The 22,947-nt window shown below is 35.7% G+C and overlaps 1 protein-coding gene across 3 annotated transcripts in view; it reads right to left on the bottom strand.

The window, feature by feature from the left end:
* Nucleotides 1-624: 624 nt before the first annotated feature.
* LOC117991596 (protein bunched, class 2/F/G isoform-like) overlaps nt 625-22,947 on the bottom strand; it is a 222,488-nt gene continuing 200,165 nt past the window's right edge. For 2 of the 3 annotated variants that reach the window (XM_034979192.2, XM_034979199.2), the window contains 2 exons: nt 20,338-20,389; nt 625-2,588 (listed from right to left, as the gene is read on the bottom strand). In XM_034979192.2, coding sequence (XP_034835083.1) covers nt 2,376-2,588; nt 20,338-20,389 — 265 coding nt within the window. In that variant the 3' untranslated portion in view covers nt 625-2,375. The remainder of the gene's footprint in view (nt 2,589-20,337; nt 20,390-22,947) is intronic. The other variant, XR_011238147.1, reaches the window with a different exon arrangement.

Raw genomic sequence — 22,947 nt, 5'->3', positions numbered from 1 at the left:
ATAATCCGCAGGATAAGTTCCGTAGTAATTTTTACAGAAAATTTGCAAGCTATTCAAAGAATTAAATTTAAAAATCGAAAACTAGTACAGTTTTTGGGCTGTCATTTTAAAATGCTTGAGGATTTTTCTTGTTTTATAACTGTTTATTATTAACAAGGATATGTAATAGCAAGAAATAAAAAAAAATGTGATAAAATACATTGTTCCTTTTTTTATTAATTTTTAAAGTGGCAAACACCCCTTTACCAAGAAAAAAATAAAAAAATGAATAACTCGAAAACGATACACTTTCGCATAAGCACTTTAGGGGTCATTTGATAGCTAATGTCCTGTACTATAACACCTTAAAGGGAACGTGTCCTCTTTTCCTGTAACCCTGTATAAACTGTATAAACAAACACTTTCGCATTTCTAATATGGGTAGTTATTAGTATGGATATCATACAGTAGGAGTCGAACCTACTTAAATCCTCTCTGGCTATATAGAGATCAGAGCATTTCTACTTAGGTAGGTACCTACCTATACGTAGAAGGTACGCTATAAGTTCGTACTTCGTAATTAGAACTTACCCAGTCGAGTAGGAATATAGGGTGAAGATAAAAATCAAAGAATACAACAAAAAGTTCGAGTAATTTTGCATTTATTGGGTACGAGGAACCATCTGGTCAACATAAGCTAGAATGGACATTCTGTTTACAGTATATTTACAATATCAGAATCATATAATAATTTCATATCTAATAAATGGAGTAAATTACTGCATAAGTATTCACAATAATTAAAGAGCTCATAGAACATCTACACATACGTAGTAACGTAGCCTTGTACAAAATACTATATATAATTACTAGGAAATAGTCACAGTCGCTGGGCTCACAGCGGCCAACCCTTGAAGTCCACTATCTACTACACATCACCCAGCCACTTTGTTCGGTTACTCAACGATAAACAATAAAGCTAATTTAAATACAGCGTTAAACTAGATTATCACGGAGTCTCCAGTCTCCGAGCAATTCCTTCCTCTCCCTCTACGCTCTATGTACATCGTCGCCACTTTTACAACTTGGTACTATATACAAACAATTTTAATCATTAAAAAAATACAATATTAATCGCTTTTTATCCTCTATCTATTATCGTTTATAAGTAGGTATAGGGTTGGAATAAAAATAGTTTTTTTTTTAGTTTCAGCGTGCAAAATCCACTAAAGCCAGCGTTGACGAGGCTATACTCGCAACGACTAATCCTAAGCGACTTTTTACTCTTTAGTAACTAACATCAATTACTGATGGTACATCCGAACATTAAAGTTAACTGTATTCATTAATAATACACGACTAAACGAAAACATCACACATCCAAACAACTACTGACAGATCATTATACTTGAGAGGCCTCGGGGTGAATGAACATTTGCTTGACAGAAAGAACTACCTATTGTATTGAGTCCATGTAATAGCAATGGTTTGGCGTACAAATAAAAATGTTAAATACTATGAATTAATATAAATTTAACTCTTTATGATGTAGAATAATGACACGTGGAAACTTGTAAAATGTTGGCCTTGGGCTATTCATTATTTTACAAAGAATTGTTTAGAACTGATCAGGAAGTAAAACGCTTTCGTCTCTACATAACAAACTAAGATACATTACTACGGGATCAAACTCATTCAGCGATCAACAGAAACACTCGGTCATTTCTAAGAATCTCCTCAAACTAATGGATAAACCCTAAAATATTCATAATTCCATAAACAACTGCAGAGTCAAGTTCACATCACAATGTCATTTTATTGTAACACGTTTAAAAGTTTAAAACTCGATAAATAACTTAAATTACATACTTATAAAAAAATAGAAAATAAATTAACAGTCATTGTTCAATGCGTAGTATTATTCAACTATTTTATTATATTTTATCATATAGACACGACTTGCGAGATTGTTTCTTACGTGGAGTAGGAGGTAAGTTACGGATACCGGTGCGTAGACGTACACCGAACGAAAAATATATTGATTAGTTACGTCGTTACGTCGACACTGAAGAGGCTCTTCGCCGAGATGCGTAGCGGAAGCGTGGCGGTTAGCACGAAATTCTGCACCCTTAAGATTAAATAACGGGAAAATATACTTCTATGAATCCAAGCATAATGATATCGAAGCTCGCAGAGCGCGGCTGCTTCGAGCGGGTGATGCGCTAACTAGATACGAGCGGTGTAACCGTGCGGCGCGCGACACGCGGTGCCGCGTCTCTGTCCCTCCGCGCGGGACCGTGCTCGAACCGACTCGACGCACGAACTAACATAGCACAGCCGGGGCAGCTCCCCGGGCGATTAGCCGGGGGGCGGTGTCACGGGCCTGGGGCGGCGCCCTACGACACGGGCGGCTGCGGGCCCTGCGACTGCGGCGGCGGCTTGGTGCTCGCGGCCGGCAGCTGCGCCAGCGTGTCCTGGCTGGCGTGCGCGCGCAGGATGCCGTTCTCGTACTCGAGCTGGCTGATCTTCTCCATGAGTTCTGCGATGCGCTCCTTCAGCACTTCCACTTCCTCGCGCACCGCAAACATCAAGTGGCTCTTAACCAGATCCTGGAACAACACAAACACACACGTTAGCTACTATGAACAGCAACATGATCTTATAACTAACTCTAACACTGACACCTTCAAAAGACGACACCGAAAACCGCATAAATGTGGTATCATTTCAGAACGTAAAACATTTTTTCACATAAACGAAAAACAATCTGCATGAAAGGATTTCAATGCAGGCAACCTATAGAAGAATGAAAATTCAACCAACCTAAGTGTTGATCAAATCCCAATAAATTAAAGTGTAAATAAAATATTTGAAATGTAAATATTATGTACTTTGAAGAGATTATAAAAAGTCGTATAAATTATTTAAATAATAAGTAAATAAATTGTAGAATAAAAATATATTGATAGAAATTAGAAATTGTCGATAGTCAAATCACCCACGGACGAAGGTTTAGTTATGATAACGTTTTATAAAAAAAATCAAAACACTCAACAAAAATAAAAAGTTCTCGAGTTGCACAAAATAAATAAACTCAACACGGTGCAATGACTCCAATATAATAATATCGCGTTAAGAACACCTAAATACACAAGGTAAATATTATAATAACGAAAAAATATCGACAACATACTTCTGGATTAGGCACGACCACGTAACAGGGATCCTTTTGACCCTTCTGTCTGATTTCGTACAGGCAGGCATCACGGGGTTGGATAACATCAATCATGTTTCAGTTTGGGACCGGTTTTTCAGGACGACTTTAAATGCGTTGTAAGTCGACGATGACTAAATTGATACTGAGTATGAGGACAGTGTGCGAGTGGCGCGGTATCGAGCTGCGACTGCGCGTCCTACTGGGCGACTGATGGTCTGCGCGCCAACATGTCCTATTTAAAATGGCGGCACTACACGTCACCACCACGCGATCAGCGTATGAACCCTGTACACAACAATACTCAGTAAAGATACATCGATAACAACAAAGCTCTTATTTCAAAGTTACGTGAATTATGTTCGCGGCAACCTAGCACATATAAATATTAATACTGAATAATCATTGTAATTTATATTACACTGTTTATCTCCATGTTTTATGGATTTTGTAATTGTTTTGTTTACCTTTGTTGTGGTAACTAATTCATGTATTAATGCTATTATGCATTAATTTATAAACGTTTTCTGTGATGCATAGTTTTAAATAGGTAATTGTTCCTCAGCAGGCGATGCAAAAGGAAACTCTACGTAACAATTAATAGAGACAGCGTCATCGGCAGAGCAAAGTTTATTGTTCATTGGTTCTTTCTAGAACCTACAATGCATTGCTTGAACATATTGCTAAGACTAACTGTATCTGTTGGCACATATTTATCTTTATTCGTTTTTTTTTCGTCTCTTTTGCGATTGCAGCATCGAAATCTTATCCATTTATGGCATAGGCACATTTATTTTGCAATTTAGCTAGTAGAAGGTCACATAAATTATGGGGACTATCACCAATCATCTCAACTCTCAAATTCAATCCCATAAGCAGCGATGGCGAAATGAGTTAAGACATTTGAACGATGTAAAAAATGTATTTAAGCTAGATAAGAATTACAGACGTCAAGTTAATCTAACCAAGCAATATGTTTTTTATGATAATGTAAAGGAGGAATGCGGATATAAATTATGATACAAGATTTATATTAAAATCACAGTATTTCAATTTGCCATGTTAGCAATCATTGGCGACAACGTAAGTGATTCCAAGAATCTCCGCATTCATAATATCTGTGATTATGGTTTGAAATTTGAACTATGTATCTATTTCTCTGTCCACCACCTTGCATGGAATGTGGATTTTCTTACGTGAATGAGTCAAGGTAGGTAACAAACGCGTTCGTTTATGACACTAAATGTAGTCTGGGCTAAAGTTCCTCATTTTATAATTAGAACCAATTAAAAATAAACTGAGTGATGTGGCGTTCACGTGGGTGCTGCGACCTTCGAGAGTAGGAAGACTGTGAATGTTCAATAATGTAGAATACTGGATTGAATCGATTACCGTTGGTGCGACTGCGTCACAGATGCAGATTGACAGGGCGCTAATAGGTTCATTGAAACGAATAGCATTATTAATATTCAATTGGTTGCATTGCAGCCTCGTTTGACTCTGTTCTGAGATCGCATCAACCTGTGCACGGTAAACAGGAAACTTGTGATTAGAGCCTAAACGCTCATCACTCATCCGATAATGGCACAAGCATAAATTAAACAGTAGTTATCGCATGTGTTGACGTTTACATGTCAGTAGGTAAATTAGATAACGAGATATATGTTTAGGGGACAAGATAAGAGGCACGGGTTGATTTTATCGATATTAAAACAGTAAGTACGCCATTCGTTGAGATGAGGGTAAATGAAAACGGTGCAATGTCCTCATCCGTGAGTGCAGTGAACTTTTTCGCAGTCACGTACGAAAATATAGAAAGCGATGATAATAATATAATGAACCCAAGGGCACAAGAATTAAACCTGTCCCATTGCATTCCACAGAGATCCAAGTAGAAGGAACAAAGATAGCCCGTTGTATTTTTGTGAACGATTTCGAAAACCGAATCCGTGGTTTAATTATTATTATGACGACATTTTAAAACAAAACTTAAATACAATTTGGCAAAATGGGTTTATAATATCATGAATACAAACAGAATTTATCTATCTATTATGAAATTGATTGATTGGATTATGAAATAACAAATCCTATCAAAATGATAAATTTACTAGTTTAGTTCTAAACAGGTAAACATCCGTACCTATAAACTAGTTTATATCTATCAGAAAAATAACAACAAAAGTGTTTCTTGTGATTCGGATCGGATCACAAAAAAAATTAATTAACGATTCAAATCACATGGATAAAGTAACAGGTTTCACCGTTGGAATAAGTAAACAAGATCCAAGAGTTGGAAATTTAGATGCGATGGTTAACTCCATGGATGACATCATCGCCATATTAAACGGCGGCTACGCTTTACAATTGAGTATAACACGGAGATACGTTGGCGTGCTTCTAGCTACTAATAACACAAATTAATACTCCCAATTTTTTTGTTTACAAATTCGCTTGGGCAATCTATGTTGTTTTGGCGCTTGTATTATGTATTATCTAAATCGGCTGTTTTTTATCTTTTGATACGGTTTAGTGTAGTGTAATTTTGTTAAAAATAATACTGCCCCACTAAACTTTTAAAGTGACTGCTTTTAGTTTTAATAAGCAATAAGAAATTTGTTATCTGTTGTAATGAATTGCGTGATGCGTGTTTTAGATTTTTGTATGCCTAATATCGCTAATGCAAACAAGTAAAATATGTTAAAGACAATAAAATTGTTTATCAGCGCCAGTCAACGAAAATAAAGATTTGCGCACTCCATAACAGTGGGCCTGAGGTATTTCAAAAGCACATGCGCAAACATTTCTGCGATAATATCTGGTTATATTCTGTTCTCTCACAATATATGTTTGCAAAGCTGAAGACAATGCACTGTTTATACTAATGACACAGTTTCATAGTTGTTATGTTACAGGTGAAGATATAGATGATATTGCAGCGTATGTTTTAAGTAATGATAAAAAAACATACAAAAAAGTGATAAACTTTTGTTAAATAAGAGTAAAAAACCGTTTTATAACTTTGAAAATCAATAAACATGAATTTGTACTTCAGTCTTGTCCTGCTGCTGCTAAACTAAGTATAATAAAGTTATATCAATTGCAAAAATGTATATTGTTATAAATTGTGACACAAATGTATAAATGTGTGTATAGGTGCCTATAAGTGGATAGTGATAAGAGTAAATGTCTATAACCAGGCGAACAGGCAAACTTTTTATCACATTAATCATGGTATGGAATATTGCAAACACATTTATTTTATTTTATCCTATAAAATACGCAGTAAACATGCACTGACGTTGTTGAATTATTTTATCAATTACTGATAACGTTAGAGAAAAACATATGAAAACAAGTATCGTACAGACAACACTTGAGATTTGACCTAAAGAAAGTGCTTATATTATATTGTAGGTATACGATGACTCTATTCTGATAACATTTTATAGAAGTATTGAGTATTGACCCCAAAGTTAAAAACGTCGCTGACAACATTGTTGATGCAAAACTTCGATGCACGCGAAAATAAGGATGCATATATAATAAAATAAATTGAGATTCAAGTCTTATTAAATGCATCGCCAATACTGTTACCAATAAGATAATTATTAACCAAAATAAGTTAACACAACGACGTTGAAAAGAAAGCAGGGGCTCGATTGTGGTAGAATTACACCTACAATGTCACGATCACAATCACCTCTGGCTGGTTGACGCTCGCTCACTATTGGCTACAATGCATTGTTAGAACAAGAATACCATAAATTCAGCCAATCACAACAATTGCGATTGTTATTATGATTGATGCAGTTTTTTCGCAATTGACCAGCAGATTAAAACTGGATAGAGACTAAAGACAAAGGTCAAAAAATGTTTACACGTGAATTGTTGTGACAATAGCTTCTATTTAGTTTACTATGTTTTCTGGTAGTTATGCGTGTGCACATGCGACCTGAGTTGACGAAGTGAAAAACAAATTAAAATTAGGCTATTGTTATTGTGAAGTTATGTTTTACGTAAAACGCAATATGGAAACTCTTTTAGGAATTGATAACAAATAATATTATTGTTGTTTATGTCGAGTTAATGGAAAGTGTTACCCAAGAGAAGGTCATTTTCTACAAATAACAACTTGTTTATTAATACCATCGCCTAGTACTTCAAATTCGATATCAGGGCCGGCCGATACAAGCAAACTGTTGATAGATAAACTCTGAACGATTCCACATTTTGAGTATTTTTCAACGATGGATTTATTGTGGAAATTTTACTATAATCATGTAGATAACGCTGTTTACAATTAAATGATTAACATAGTAATTCAGTGCAAAATTATTCTGATGAATGAATGATCATAATAATCGTGAAGTAGTTAAAAATAGACGGTTAATGAATGTCTTCAAACATTAACCTGATGACAGTAAGAGTAGTTAAAAAAAAACTGGCCATTGCACTCAGAAATGCAAAAAACCGCCCAAGTGCGAGTCGGACACGCGCACAAAGGGTTACGGAACCCTTTGTGCGCGAGTCCAAAAAAAACACGTTTGTTGTATGGGAGCCCCCTTAAATATTTATTTTATTCTGTTTTTAGTATTTGCTGTTATAGCGGCAACAGAACTAACTATCACGGTTCATGAGATACAGCCTGGTGACAGACGGATAGATAGACGGACGGACAGCGGAGTCTTAGTAATAGGGTCCCGTTTTACCCTTTGGATCCGGAACCCTAAAAATAGTATTCCAAAATAATAGTATAAAATATAGCTGATACCCGTCGGTTATACCTCATGAAATGACTAAAGCAAAATATAAAGGATTTCTTTGAAACCTTTATCGCCGGGTTCCATGGCACGCGACGGCCATTGCGTGACCCCTAACGCCTGCTAATCTCTATCTTGTCTCACAGCAATCAACAGTGTAATCAGTGGAGCACGTGTCTCCACTCCAGTGGCACAAGTCGGTCTGCTTTCCTTCCGTGTCTATTCTTAGTCCAGCCGGGTCACGCCTGGTTCATGCAAATCACGTACACAAAGCAAATTAGCATACGGCACCGCATAAAGCAAATGAAAAACTTATCACCGCACCTTCTTTTATATCGTCTTTAATAAAGGAAACTGTCTGTCAAAACAATTTATTTTTATCAAGGTTATTTTAATTCGAACAACTGGCTGTTTATACGACGGTAATAAAATTTATTTTGGGCCTTATGGAATGGATTTACTTAGCTCTTAAAATGAATAAGTATTGAAAGATAATTCCAGAGATTAAAAGGAGCAGATAAAATTAATGTCGAAATAAATTTTACACCTTTGATACTGTAACAAAAAAAACCGTATTTTTAAAGAGTTAAGCAAGACAAAGAACTAACGGGTGTTTTATACGTAAACAAACATGATGTTACACATAGCGGTGCGCCGCGAGTGATCAAAGAGAAAAAAATAGCCCATTTTATCTAAGAACGTGTACAGCTAGCAGAATTCGGGTCAGTAGTGTGAGCTATGGCTTCCAACCATCAATTGGGTGAATCTTGGATAAACATAACTGCGGTGATGTAACACACAGCGGGAAGGCGTGTGATCTTGCGAAACTAGCAAAAGTATAAGACAGGAATGATACATTGAGTAGCGACTTACAAGAATACGTTTGCTGCTAGGTTCATTCGATGTCGTTTCAAGGCGATCCGGTGTCACACGGATCATACTGTGCCTATTTTTATACTTTAATGACACGTTAAAAAAAACCGACTTCGTTACACAAACACTAAAAATTGAAAAATAATTTAATTTATTACCGATTATATTATGTATACAAGAGTTAATATAGTTCCATAATAATACTTTTTGGTGCCGGTGCCAATTAGCTTTAGCTGCGCGAATCGTCTAGACTTCATATTTTTATGGGACTCCACAATGGCACCTCATTGGCACCGACCCCAAAAAATATTATTATGGAACTATATTAACTCTTGTATACATAATATAATCGGTAATAAATTAAATTATTTTTCAATTTTTAGTGTTTGTGTAACGAAGTCGGTTTTTATTTTTTTTGTAAAAATTTTTTATTTCACAATTTTTAGTGGCCCCATGGAATTATGCTATGACTGGTTAAAAATCTACTGTTTACTAAGCTATTACACTGATCGCGAGCAATTTACTCTTATCCGTTGAGGAGTTCCAGTATCTATCTTCGAAGATGTTCATCAGATCTTCACCAAATTGAAATGGGACCAACTTTGAAGTATACCCTTTCAAACAAAAAAAGAATTTTCAAAATCGGTCCAGGCGTTTTCGAGTAATCGGGGAACATACATAAAAAATAAAAAATAAAAAAAAAAAAAAAGATTCCGACGAATTGAGAACCTCCTCCTTTTTTTGAAGTCGGTTAATAACTAAATATGGCGCTGCAAGGAGTTCATTCTTCTGCCTTGATTATTTATTTTTATCTCACGATAAACGCATGACGTACAACCCTCTTTTATTCCTCTTGTTATTTAAACATTTACTTAATCAGATAATAAAAAGTACTAAAAGCAATCAAAAGAAAAGTATATAGACATGCTGCTAAAAACGATACTTATTATAGATACATCGGTGTTGATACGGTCACTCGAAAACAAGTCAAGCGAGTAAACAGCACTAAAGCTGCCGAGTTATTGGAGCAAAAAGAATCAGACAAGCGTACTGGAGTGATAAAAATACATTGCGATGTTAGTGGGCATTAGGGCTGAATTGGGGTCAATCGCTTGAGGCCATCTGTGGCGCCTAATTATAGACATTGCACGTCCAATAACGCACATCTATGTATCTTAAATTTCAATCACAAAAAGATTGTAGGTACTGTACGTAAATCTGTACATGCAAAACTCAGTGATAGCAAGAATTAAACGTTTTACAGACTGTGAAGAATGAACGCTTATGTTACTGAAATGTGCTTGTTTAATCTAGGTGCAGTATATTTCACAATAACTACAGCTATTATTACTATTTCATAATAGCTACAACAGCACATTCTTAGCTACATACTCATATCAGCTATGATAAATTGTGTTGATGTAAAAATTTAAAGTAACACAAGAAAGTAGTAATTTTGAATGTCGCGAAGGTAAGCTTGTTATGAAAATTTCCAACACTCTTAAATGATGAAGTTACATCAAATTAAAAATAACATAAAATACGTTAGTAATGTACACCGTACATCAAAAAGTAGTAATAAACATTTTCCCGTTTTCCAGATTTATAAAACATTAAACTCCTAATGTAGTCGCGAGTAGAAAACTAACGACCCTGTTTTTAAAATATAGACTGGCACTTGGCTGCGATTAGACTAAAGGTATGATTCCGAGCTAGGCAGTAATACTCAGCTACATTGCTGCCGCGACATTGCTGCCTAGCTCGGAATGTAATGTCATATAAGCTTATAGAGATTGTATGGGGACCAGTAGTGCCGCGACAGGACTGTGACAGTTGGTGACAGCACTGTTGCGGCAGCGCTGCTGCGTGCAGCGTGGTTCGGAATCATACCTTTATTCTCAAGTGAGGCTACAGCCTAAGATGGAGCGCACTTGCTTAGAAAATGCCTATTTGCGCTTGATTAAAAGGCAACTATGTGTATTAAAGTGGATATTCACTATTACTTCAGTCAGAGTGTAAGATTTAATAACGGTGGTTATTGAGTCCATCTACTGTTATAATAATGACGTACTCTTGTCCATAACATAACACCAACAGCCAACAGGTAATAACACACAATTAAGGACACGTCAAATTGTTGATGTAGTACTTCTTGTTTGATAACATACAAGTATTTTATTTCTAAAGATGAGCCCATGTTATCACATATAAATCTTAGGTATATTCGATTTAACGTAACGTAATGTAAATTAAACACAATAATAAATCTTGAAAACTAGGAGGCTTTTAGGTCATTTGTTTTTAATTGGACGTATACGATCTAATTGGAAGTGATATAATGTAGTAGAGTAATGGTTAGTGATCATTTTTGCCTCCTAATATGTGAACTACATACTTAGATTTTTTTAGATCAGTCAAATGGTGCCAAAGATCCGGTATTAAGAAACTACTCCGTTATTTACATTACCTCTAGATTTAACTTATAACCAAGTGCAGAACTTAAAAATGTGTTATGAAACGGTGTGTTATGAAATGAATTCTACGCACACACCCGGAGATACCTAATTACATACATTTTGCGAATAATTAAAATGTGCCCGGTTATTGTTATTTTACTCGATAGTCATGGAGGAAAAACTTCACAAAATCTTACAGGTGAATAACACAGATGCAATAAAAAAATACTTCGAAATCAAAAAATATATGAACTCTACAATTTCTGAGGCCAACCTTAAACTCTTTCATTCAACCTTAATTTCTCTTCATGAAGGAGTAGTTTCTATATCGATCTATAAAAACCACTGCAAAAAAAAAATGAGACTGAATCATTGTTGCGGAAAAGATCTGGGAGCTGCGTTACTGTGTAAATCCCTAGAATTGTGATGAATGAAAGGGATCACAACCCTCAACAACGAGTAACGCGACGCAGAGAGAAAGGGTTTATAAATACAACGACTTCAGCAGTCGACATAACTAAGCCGACATAAGAAGCTGAGGTGGCAATGGGCAGGGCATTTAGTTTGAAAAACCGATATACGTTAAGAGTTCCAAGGCGCTAAGTGGACAGAAGACATACAAGACAGACAAGTCGCAGGCAGGTGGCGCAAGACCGTGGTGTTTGGAAGTCCCTAGAGACCTATGTTCAGCAGTGGACGTCTATCGATTGACAATGATGAAGCTGGTTTCTCACTGAGTAACTCAAGGAATGAAGTGATTCCAAGTTTTCGTTTGCGCGAATGGCATTGCGCATAATGCACATGGCGCAAGTAGCAACGCATGACAGCCATGTCAGTGTGCCGCGCAAGATCCGTGTGCGCTCGATACAACCGTTCTTGGAAAACAGCATACACACGCTCGGGCTAACAGCGTTTGTATTTTAAAATCTTATTTTGGATATTATTTTTCAAATGTAATTAAAACAGTAAGAATACGAAGAGCAAGTTATTTGAGAGACATAATTGTAAAACTCAACGAAGTTGCATTTATATACCAGCATAACCAAGGCCATCGTAGCAAATTAAGACTCAACTTTGATTTGAAAGAATTTGCAAAAGTTGGCAGTTAATCTTTTATATCTACGTGTATAGGTATCGAAAGATCACTTAAACCATTTTTCGTACAAAAACAATATAATAAGGAAAAGATAATAAAGAACCAATTAACATTAATAGTCAACAAAGACAAAGTAGTAGCACAGGTAGTAGGTAGTAGGTAGTAGGTAGTAGGTACCTATCATTTTTCACAGCAATATAACCATAATCAACACGTCCAGAAATACGTACTTATTATCTTCTATCTATATATATATAAAAGGAAAGGGTGACAGACTGACTGACTGACTGAATGACTGACTGACTGATCTATCAACGCAGAGTTCAAACTACTGCACGGATCGGGCTGAAATTTGGCATGCAGATAGCTATTATAACGTAGGCATCCGCTAAGAAAGGATTTTTGAAAATTCAACCTCTAAGGGGGTGAAATAGGGGTTTGAAATTTGTGTGGTCCACGCGAACGTCCACGAAGTCGCGAGCATAAGCTAGTGAAATAGAATTTACAAGCTACAGAGGCATTTTGATTGTCTTGTTTTAGTTGTTTATTAGAATCTCAATAATAGTCTGAATTAGTTTGATCTTGCGAGCGCGTTAATTTGGCGCAAAGACCTTCAAGCTATGGTAGACAAAAATACCGTATGCGGTGATTGGGATTCAAAATAAGAATTCTAAGCAACGAGTAAAAATAGTTGGTTGGTTAGTTAAGAACAGCAGCAAAAAAACTATAATTTGTGCTGCGATTTTCTTAATCTTAGGCGTCTTACTTCACGGCGTGTCTTGGCAGATAGATAGGTCTTGGTCGTCATTTAGGCCGAAGCTTGTTTGACAATGCGCTCCAGTGGTGTGCTCCACCGCTCCTTGACAATTGTTTTCCTTGTACACTTATGCAATAGGATTTCCATGGAGACCTTTATTTGGACCATATATATCATGGGCGATCTGACGTGTGCTCTGGTGTACCTACCTTCAACTTTCACTTGAACCACTAGTCAGGGTCTAGGGACACCTTCAAAATAGTGAGGATGCGAGTTTGAGTTTCGGAATGTTTTGCCTATAGCGTGTTTTCTTTCACTGTCAAGGCTTTTCTCGGATGTGGTCCGGTTCAATGTGATACAGTTAGTTAGTTCTAACGATATAGCTCTCTTTATCATCTTTTTTCGTCGTTGAGCGCAAGTGCGGGTGCTTGCGTTCTAACTTGATTTATTTAACTTTATTGTGTTTAAAGTCTCAATCATGTTCTAAAAATAGTTTTTACTGTTAAATAAACATAATTCCTTCACACTAAATAACACACAGTGATACTTATTACGTTGTGACTGTGATATTAGTGAATTCAAACTCGTAAAAAGTAAACTAGTTCACTTAAGTACCCACATCTATTAATTTATTTAAAAAAGTTGGAGTTTGCAACCGAAACAATGTCTTGTAATGCATGCAAGCAAAACATAAGCTCCACCGATAAAATAGCCTGCAGCTTGTGTCCTAACAGCTACCATTACACTTGTATCGGTCTATCAAAGGAAAATTTCTCGAAACTTTCGTCGAAAGCAAAGACGGCTTGGAAGTGTCCGGAGTGCAAGGTGCCTCGAAGCAAGGGAGACAACACCAATACCCCAGTGAAGACGTCGGAATTGGTCGCATCCAGCGAACCCAAGGACCAAGTTGATTTTCCATCGATCGATGAACGCCTAAATCGATTCGAAGAATCATTGACGACTAAAATAAATAGTTTAGAATCGTCATTAACTCACAACATCAACAAAGAGTTGTCATCCCTTCAAAGTCTAATAAAACAAATACCAGACCTTATCAAAACAGTTGACTTCATGTCTAGTAAGTTCGACGATATGCAGAGCGAAATAAAATGTTTAAAAGCGGAGGTATCTACGCTCCGTGTGGAAAATAATAAACTTCAAGAAAACTTTCGAGAACTTAACTATAAAATGTCGGATATTGAACAACGAGCGCGCGAGTCAAACTTGGAACTCCAGTGTATACCTGAGTTCCCGAGGGAGAACCTGGTTAATACGGTGATGCAACTTGGCAAAGCTATCTCCTACCCAATTAGCCAAAACGATATCATATCGTGTACACGAATAGCCAAGGTCAACTCGAGCAGCAGCAGGCCGCGGTCTGTCGTCCTGAAACTGTCGTCACCGCGCAAGCGAGACGAAGTACTCGGAGCATGCCTAAAGTTCAACAAATCGAACCCACTGGATAAACTCAACTGTTCGCACCTCGGCATCGCTGCGCCCGATAAATCTCCCATCTTCGTGTCCGAACACCTATCTCCAGCGAATCGTGCCCTGCATGCCTTGTCTCGCAGCTTTAAAAAGGAGCATGGGTACAAATACCTTTGGGTGCGGCACGGGCGTATTATGATGAGGAAAGACGACTCCTCGCCAGCTATTTGGATCAAAAATACTGACGCTCTTAAGGAAATTAAAACCTAAATTATTAATATTTTTCTATGTATATTGATTTAGCTATAACGGCGTTAAAGGTACTGTTGACAAATTAAGTATTTATTACCAAAATGCAAGGAGCATACGAGGTAAACTAGAAAGTTTTTACTATTCAGTGTAATTACGATATCATAGTTATTACTGAGACTTGGCTCAACAATAGTGTATTCGATGCTGAAATTCTGAATGATAATTACAATATCTTTCGTAGGGATAGATGTAGTACTAGCAGTGAAAAGGGAGAGGGGGGTGGAGTTTTAATAGCTATTTTGAAGAAGTTTAATTCGTCGCGCAACGCATGTTGGGAAAGTGATAACGAAGACCTATGGGTTACGGTCTCGGGTTCGTCGGGAAATCGCACCCATGAAGTACACATTTGCGCGGTTTACTTACCTCCGCCCCCAACCATATGCAAGCTGGATAGCCAGCTGTCGTCGATCAGTGAAGCACTACCTAACATAGATAGCGAAGGAGATGTTCTTCTTTTAGGCGATTTTAACCTCGGCTTCATACACTGGGCTGACGATAAGTCAAACTTAAACGTTACTCTTACCCGACCAACAGGCGTTAGTACCAATTTAGGTTATCTTCTTACAGATTTTATGGCGCTTCACAACTTTAAGCAATATAATAACACTAGGAACAAAGATAACAAAATTTTAGATTTAGTCTTATGTAGTGGAGTTTTATGTGCAAAAGTACTTGTCGCGGATTTTCCTTTGAGTAAAATTGACCAATTTCACCCACCGTTACTAATTGATATAAATTTTTCTAAAGAACAATATCTTTGTCCAAATAATACACTTAAATACAATTTTCACCGAGCTAACTACAAAAACATTAACGAAGAACTAGAGTTAATCATTTGGGACAATATTTTTAACGACGATGATTCTGTCGATGAGATGATCGATAAATTTTACACAGTTATCAAAGGTCTTTTAGACAAGCACGTTCCCAAACTGATTGCGAAACGAGGTTCATATCCAACTTGGTTTACTAACAATCTTATCAGGTTAATTAAGGAAAAGGAATCACACCGTATTAAATATAAAAAAACTAAATGTCCCCTCGCAGAGTACGATTTTGTAGAAGCCAGGAAAAGGTGTCACGTTTCAATAGATCGGTGCTACGCTAATTACAAAAAAAGTATTGAAGAATCGATCTGTAAAAATAACCTGAAAGTACTATGGTCTTATTTAAAGTCTAAAAGGAAGAACCGAGGAACTATTCCTAGTGAAATGGTATTTAACGGAACAAAAATAACATCTCCTTTATCTATTTGCGGTGCTTTCGCTGAACACTTCTCCTCAGTTTACACGCAACCGGATCATAATGATAGTAGCCCAACGTTAAATGATGCTCCTACGACAGCTTCTAATACATATTTAGGTAACAATATTTTGTTTAAAATATCTCTAGACCTCAAGTCAATCGAAATGGCTTTAAAAAAACTAGATAAAAATAAAGGAGCAGGTCCTGACAAATTACCGGCTATCTTTATTAAAAACTGCGCTGCACCTCTGTCTTATCCGTTATACTGTATTTTTAATCGTTCATTGGCCACTGGAATATTTCCCGAAAAGTGGAAATTTGCTAATGTTGTGCCAATCCCAAAAAGTGGACAAGCGGATGACATTTTAAATTATAGGCCTATTTCCCTACTATCTATTTTTGGTAAGGTTTTCGAATCTCTGATCTGTCAGTTTATTTCATTCCATCTAAAATCCATTCTTGTCCCTCAACAACATGGTTTCCGTAATAAAATGTCTACAGTTTCTAACTTGACTGAATATACAACACAAATTATTCATGAAATAGATAAGGGACATCAGGTGGATGCTGTTTATATGGACGTAAGTAAAGCTTTTGATCGTGTTGACCACTCCATATTGATAAATAAGCTACACACTGCTGGCATTCAAGGCAATCTACTTTCCTGGTTTAAGTCTTATTTGTCGGGAAGACATCAAAAGGTTGTTGTTTGCGGTTATGAATCTGCTCCATTTAAGGTCCCATCAGGCGTTCCGCAGGGATCTCATTTAGGCCCTATTTTGTTTCTAGTCTTTGTAAACGATTTGTGTGACCATGTAAAGTCATCCAATTATTCACTATTTGCTGACGACTTAAAGATTTTTAAAGCTATTGAAGCTACATCAGACTCTCTAGCTCTTCAAAATGACCTAAATTCTATCTCAGATTGGTCTGCTAAAAATAAACTGCCACTTAATATTAAGAAATGTCTACATATAAAATTTACCAAAAAACGTATGCCACTTCAGACTTCATATACACTTAATGGCCTTTTGCTGGATGAAGTAAATGAGATCAGAGACCTAGGCATTATTATTGATAAAAAACTATCCTTCAACACGCACATAGACGGAATAGTCAGTAAATGCTATAAACTATTAGGTTTTATCTGGCGCAACTGCAAATCTTTTAAGTCGTGTTTGGCCCTTAAAGTGGTTTATACTGCCTTAATTCGCAGCTTACTAGAATATGGCTCCAGCATTTGGAATCCATCCTATAAAGACCCCATATTAAGAATAGAAAGGGTTCAAAAACGATTCCTTTTTCTGTTAACGGTACATCAGAATAAAAAAGCAGAATTAACATCTTACAGGCAAAGACTGAGCTATTTTAAAATAATGTCACTTGAAAACCGACGCTGGGTATCCGATCAGGTACTTCTGTTCAAAATTTTAAACTATGAAATTGACTGCCCAAACATTTTACGCAAAATAATTTTTTCTGTGCCTCGTAAAAATTCGCGATTTTCTACGTACAAGCCTTATATTATAAGGGGATGCAGAACAAACTTAGGAGAAAACAATGTATTGATTAGAATATGTCGCGAACATAATAATCTTTTTAAAACTGCGAAAAATATGATAATACATCCTCATTCACTCTCCTTGCAGCAGTACAAAAAAATGCTGCATCAGTATATTGATGCAGCATTATAAACTCGTATGCTTCTTCGTAATTTTTCTTATTTTTCTTGTTTTACGTAATATTTAGTATTTAATATTTAGTACTATTGTAAAATGCAGTGTTTATATTTTTTATTTTTTCATATTTGTATTTTTAGCTTTAAGTTAACTGGTAATCCCGCACTTGCAAACTTTTAAAATGCATGCCGGTTTGCCAGTAATTGGGTGTACACTCTAAATTTTTTCTCTGTGAACTGTAATTGTTATTTTATAATATGTGTACTATCTGTTGGCAAACCAATAAAATAAAATAAAATAAAATAGCTAACGGCCAGCCGTAGTTTTAATGTTAGACGGTTTACGGATACGCATAATAATTACGTAATGTAATTTTACTTGCTAATCCATACTAATATTATAAATGCGAAAGTGTGTCTGTCTGTCTGTCTGCTAGCTTTTCACGGCTTAATCGTTCAACCGATTTTGACGAAATTTGGTACAAAGGTAGCTTGCGACCCGGGGAAGGACATAGGCTACTTTTTATCCCGGAAAATTTAAGAGTTCCCACAGGATTTTTAAAAACCAAAATCCACGCGTACGAAGTCGCGGGCATTAGCTAGTTAGGTATAAATCCGAATCATTTGCCAAATTAGCACAATAATTTGGATTAGTGCCTTATGATTGGCATGGCATGATGACAAAATATCGGAAAAGTAAAATTATATTAATTACTATGAAGTCGGTTAATAAATCAAATATCTTCCACTCTATCAATGTTTAGCAATGATGCTTAATGCTTTCCAGCAAACCGTTATCACCGTTATCATTAATAATGTAAACGACATACTCAGTGAAATAAAATTTAGATTTGAAAAGTACGAGTTCTACTACGATATACCAATCTTCAAAATGTTATGTAGTCAGTAGTTATACTTCACAGTCGAGAGAATATAAAAAATAATAATATCAGTCTGCTCAATTTATTTTAAGATTAACTACATTAAAAAATATCTTTGAAGTAAATAAATATACTTAAAGTAGATGAGTAGATAATATGTTTAGGATTAAAATCACAATATTCGTCGCGAACAGACAGAATAATTTACATATCTTATACCGGTTCTCTATTCAAAAACAAAGTATCTATGTAAAATACACGTATTAACGTCATTACAGACGCCTGTTTATTCCGTCGATTTTACGCATTGCGGATTCGCACAGCGAACGGCCTGAAGTTAGCTAATTAGTTCCATTCATCGATGCCGATGTTTTCTTGCATACATTTTATTGCGCTATTTCCTCTATTTACGGCCAATTATGATAGCATAAAGCGGCAACATGACAGAGATAGTCACGTAGGGAACATACAAGTGCATAAATCTAGTAGGTACATTTAAATAATAATGTCATAATCACGTTTCGTGAACACCTATTATTTGTTTATATTATTGTTGACCTGACTTATCGCCACATTAATTTTAAATTTAAAAAAAACATCGTACGTATAATAATAAATAACAAATTCATCACTTTTATTTTGAAGTTTACTGATAAAGAATTCATAGGTCGTACTGAGATAATCCGTAAAGCTGATATGATAAATTATGTACCTACAAAATATGTATTAACACATTAAAGAGAAATAATAGCACTTAAATAACTAGAAAAATAAATTACAATGCGTCCGACTAACAAAGGGAAAAGTTTCTGTCATATCGTGGCGACTAGCTTGAAATATGTTTTGATTCAATATAAATAATATTTTGTAAGAGGGTTATAACTTTTTTGTAAAACCTAATTTAAATAAATAATTAAAAAAGTAAAAGGCCATACGAAATAATAAATCTACCACAATAATTATCCCGAAGCAAACGCGTGAATTTCAGAACTGTTTCCATCATAATATAATAAATCTTCCTATAATTAACCCCTCAGGCGCGAAACAGATTGCAAGTTAGCCCTACCGTCATCTAGAAAATTTATTTTCTAACACGACGAAGCATCTGAGCTTCCTCTACTTGTACAAGGGAAACGGGGAGTCTTCACTCGTGAGTCTGGTCAAACTTGATTTTCCATACAACTGGAAAAGGTTAACTTTTACCGTCGCCGTGGGTGTTAATGTTCAATCGATGCTAAATCTTAATTAAATCAACAGTCATCTACGGATCACGCAAGTTTATGTAAGTTTTACATGAACATTAAGTATCTCATACCTTTGTCTATTTCTAATACGTTTTCGTATTTAGTTTATTTTCTATATATAAAGCGGTCACTAATATTTTACTCTTGAATGAAGAGACAATGGAACTTTTTGTTTTAAAACAAATAAATTTAATGACTAATTGATTCTCAGATTTGTCAGCATTGCGGTAGTATTTCAAGCCGCAGTCAATGCTATAAATTCCGAAAATTCTTGAATTTTTTAACAAGTTTGTAGAAGGTATAAAACATCTTAGTGGTCTAGGAAAAGGATGTCGTACGTTCTTAATAGATTTTGCCCACATTTATATCTGAGAGAATTTAAATTTAGTAAATGAATGCAGTTTTACTCACCATAGCTTGCTCGATCTTGTTGTCGATGGCCACGGCGCTTGTGCCTGAAGCGCTGTAACAAAAGAGAACTCCAATTAATCATCACATACCAGAAAAAGTATCATAAAATGAAAACAAAATTAAAAAATATAATATATATTCTAAGAGATAATAAGAAAAAAAATCTTAAATTTCCCAGAGGCAAGCTCTAATATTACTCCATAAATAAATTGACATATTCCAGATGACATTGTGTGAACGAGTAGAAATAGTATAAATGAAATGATAAAATATAAGCAAAACACGGTTTATAGCAAAATATTAACTTGGAAACACAGATTGTATCAAAACAAAATCCTTCAAATATCAACGCAATTATACTATAACCTACGATATATTATTCATAAAGCTTCAGCCGTTAAATTGCGTAACGGAACATTGAAAATTATATGATGCATTCATAATTATCCAGTCGCGGATGTAGCAGCGTCCTATCGAATATGAAATTCGAGCATGAATAGTAGTTTGCATGTGCTCCTTCCAATTTACAACTGAGACATTAATTATATTTCCCATAAAAATGAAAATAATAAGTCAACTAATGACGTGATTATTTAAAATTGCATTTTCACTAACCGATTTCAAAGTTATCGCAAAGGAATGTGTGTATAAATAGCTTATCAGTCAATTGCAGTCATATGCCAGATATTATTTGAAAGGTAAAGCAATGTAGAAATCTAGCACGTAACATGAATTCAGGAGGAGATACTCTTGTAGTATAATATGATCTATAAATAATATAGTAACAAATTAACTATTAAAGTGGTGTAACTATAATAACGTAAGATCATTAGACCAGTGACTATGACAATTATGTGGCAATTATGACTTATATGAGCACAAGGGGAAAACGAAATATTTAATAATAAGAGACCTTTACCCTATGATTGTCTTATTAAGTATGAATACAATATTACTAAGGTAGAGTGCAGAAGTAGGCATGAATGTCTGATTGACGACATTGGGTAGTAATTAATGATTCAAATAACTAGTCAAGCCGGAGAAGTTAAATGTCGAGCGTAATGCAAATAAGAGAGAAAGCTTTCGATTTTTAAGGAATAAAAATCACATAATGGGCGAGAAGTTTTTCAACATTGCTTTACGGTCTTATCGGTTACATTTCCAATACAATTACATTAGCATCAGAAAGAAAAGAAAGCACCAACGTAACCATGAAACTGATGGATGTTTTGCATGAACATAATTTCAAACGGCGATAAGACATGTGTACACGATGTAAAAACCGACACACTCTACTTGTCTGCATCTGAAGATGCCATTAGACTAGCCTGTTGTCGGTCTTATCCATTATGATCCAATCTCACTCGTGTAATCATCCGGTAGCCTGTATGTAGCACGTTGCACGGGTACGTACTTGACTTTCTCCCGCTTCGGATTCCGTGTCGCGTCAATGAGGTGAAGCACAATGCTCAAGTTGAGCCCACTGAAGCATTCAGAGCAACAGTGGCAGTGATTGCGTATCGATTTCGACCAGCCCGTTGCTGAACTTAAAGTATTGAATAACGTTCACAAACCGCATGACCGCCGCTGGTGACGAGCATAATCTGGCATCCGACATCCTTGTGAGATCATGCTTTAAAATTGAACTATTCAAGTTTGGGCAGCTAATTGGTACACAATATTCGAAAGCTAAACTCAAATCATAGTGTCAGAAAAGTAAAGACAAAATATGCTTTCTCTCAGCGGGCGCGGATTTCGGTAAAACAAGTTTTGATGTTTTGTGACAGATTATATAAGTAGTTGGTGATAAAATTGCACACAGAAATGAAGCATATGAAATGTAGAAGGCGAAACAAAAAATACAGAGAAAGCATTTGACAAAACTGCTGACAACCATGTCCACAATGAATGGCTTAAGTAACTGACAAGAGTGAAGGATGTTTGCGATATCGATTTTTATCTTCAAGCGCACGAATTGATTTGGCTTTGCAATTTTGTAAAGTTGATTTATGACAAACAAAATGAGGTAAGGTAAGGTTAGACTACTCTTCGGATTGTATAACAGGATATAATTAGTTCTTTACATTTTGATAAAGAAATAAATACATTAGCAAACACATACTTTTTGTCTCTACATAACCATTGTTAATATGAAATGCTCTACCGGTAACCAGACTGATGACAAATTACTTATTGTATAAATACTAAATAGTCACTACAGCGTTAATAAGATATTATGTGTGTCGCCAATGAACGTAAATGAGTATTTTCACTCAAAATTTTATAACAAACAATAATAATGAATTGCCTATTCATATTCCTGTACATGTTTGCACACAAACGAAAGTATAAGCATATGAATTAGAGGCGATCTCTCAGGGAGGGCAACAGGGTCAACATATAAGTATGACTTATTGCACGAGTACAAGGTGTAATATAAACTCGAGTGGACAAAGAGCAGATAAGCGTTTTGCCATCACGCACGTGCGTATTTGTTCAGGTTCCTATTCACGCAAGTTTTAAATGCAATTTAAATAGAACTATAAGAAAGTAAATAATCATAAACTTTTGTGATTTAAACTGCTACATGTGGTCCACTATCTCAATTAT

The sequence above is a fragment of the Maniola hyperantus genome, chromosome 2 (genome assembly GCF_902806685.2).
Source record: "Maniola hyperantus chromosome 2, iAphHyp1.2, whole genome shotgun sequence".
Taxonomy (NCBI): Eukaryota; Metazoa; Arthropoda; class Insecta; order Lepidoptera; family Nymphalidae; genus Maniola; species Maniola hyperantus.
The sequence above is the reverse complement of the archived record's forward strand: the minus strand, read 5'-3'. Positions and strand labels throughout refer to the sequence as shown.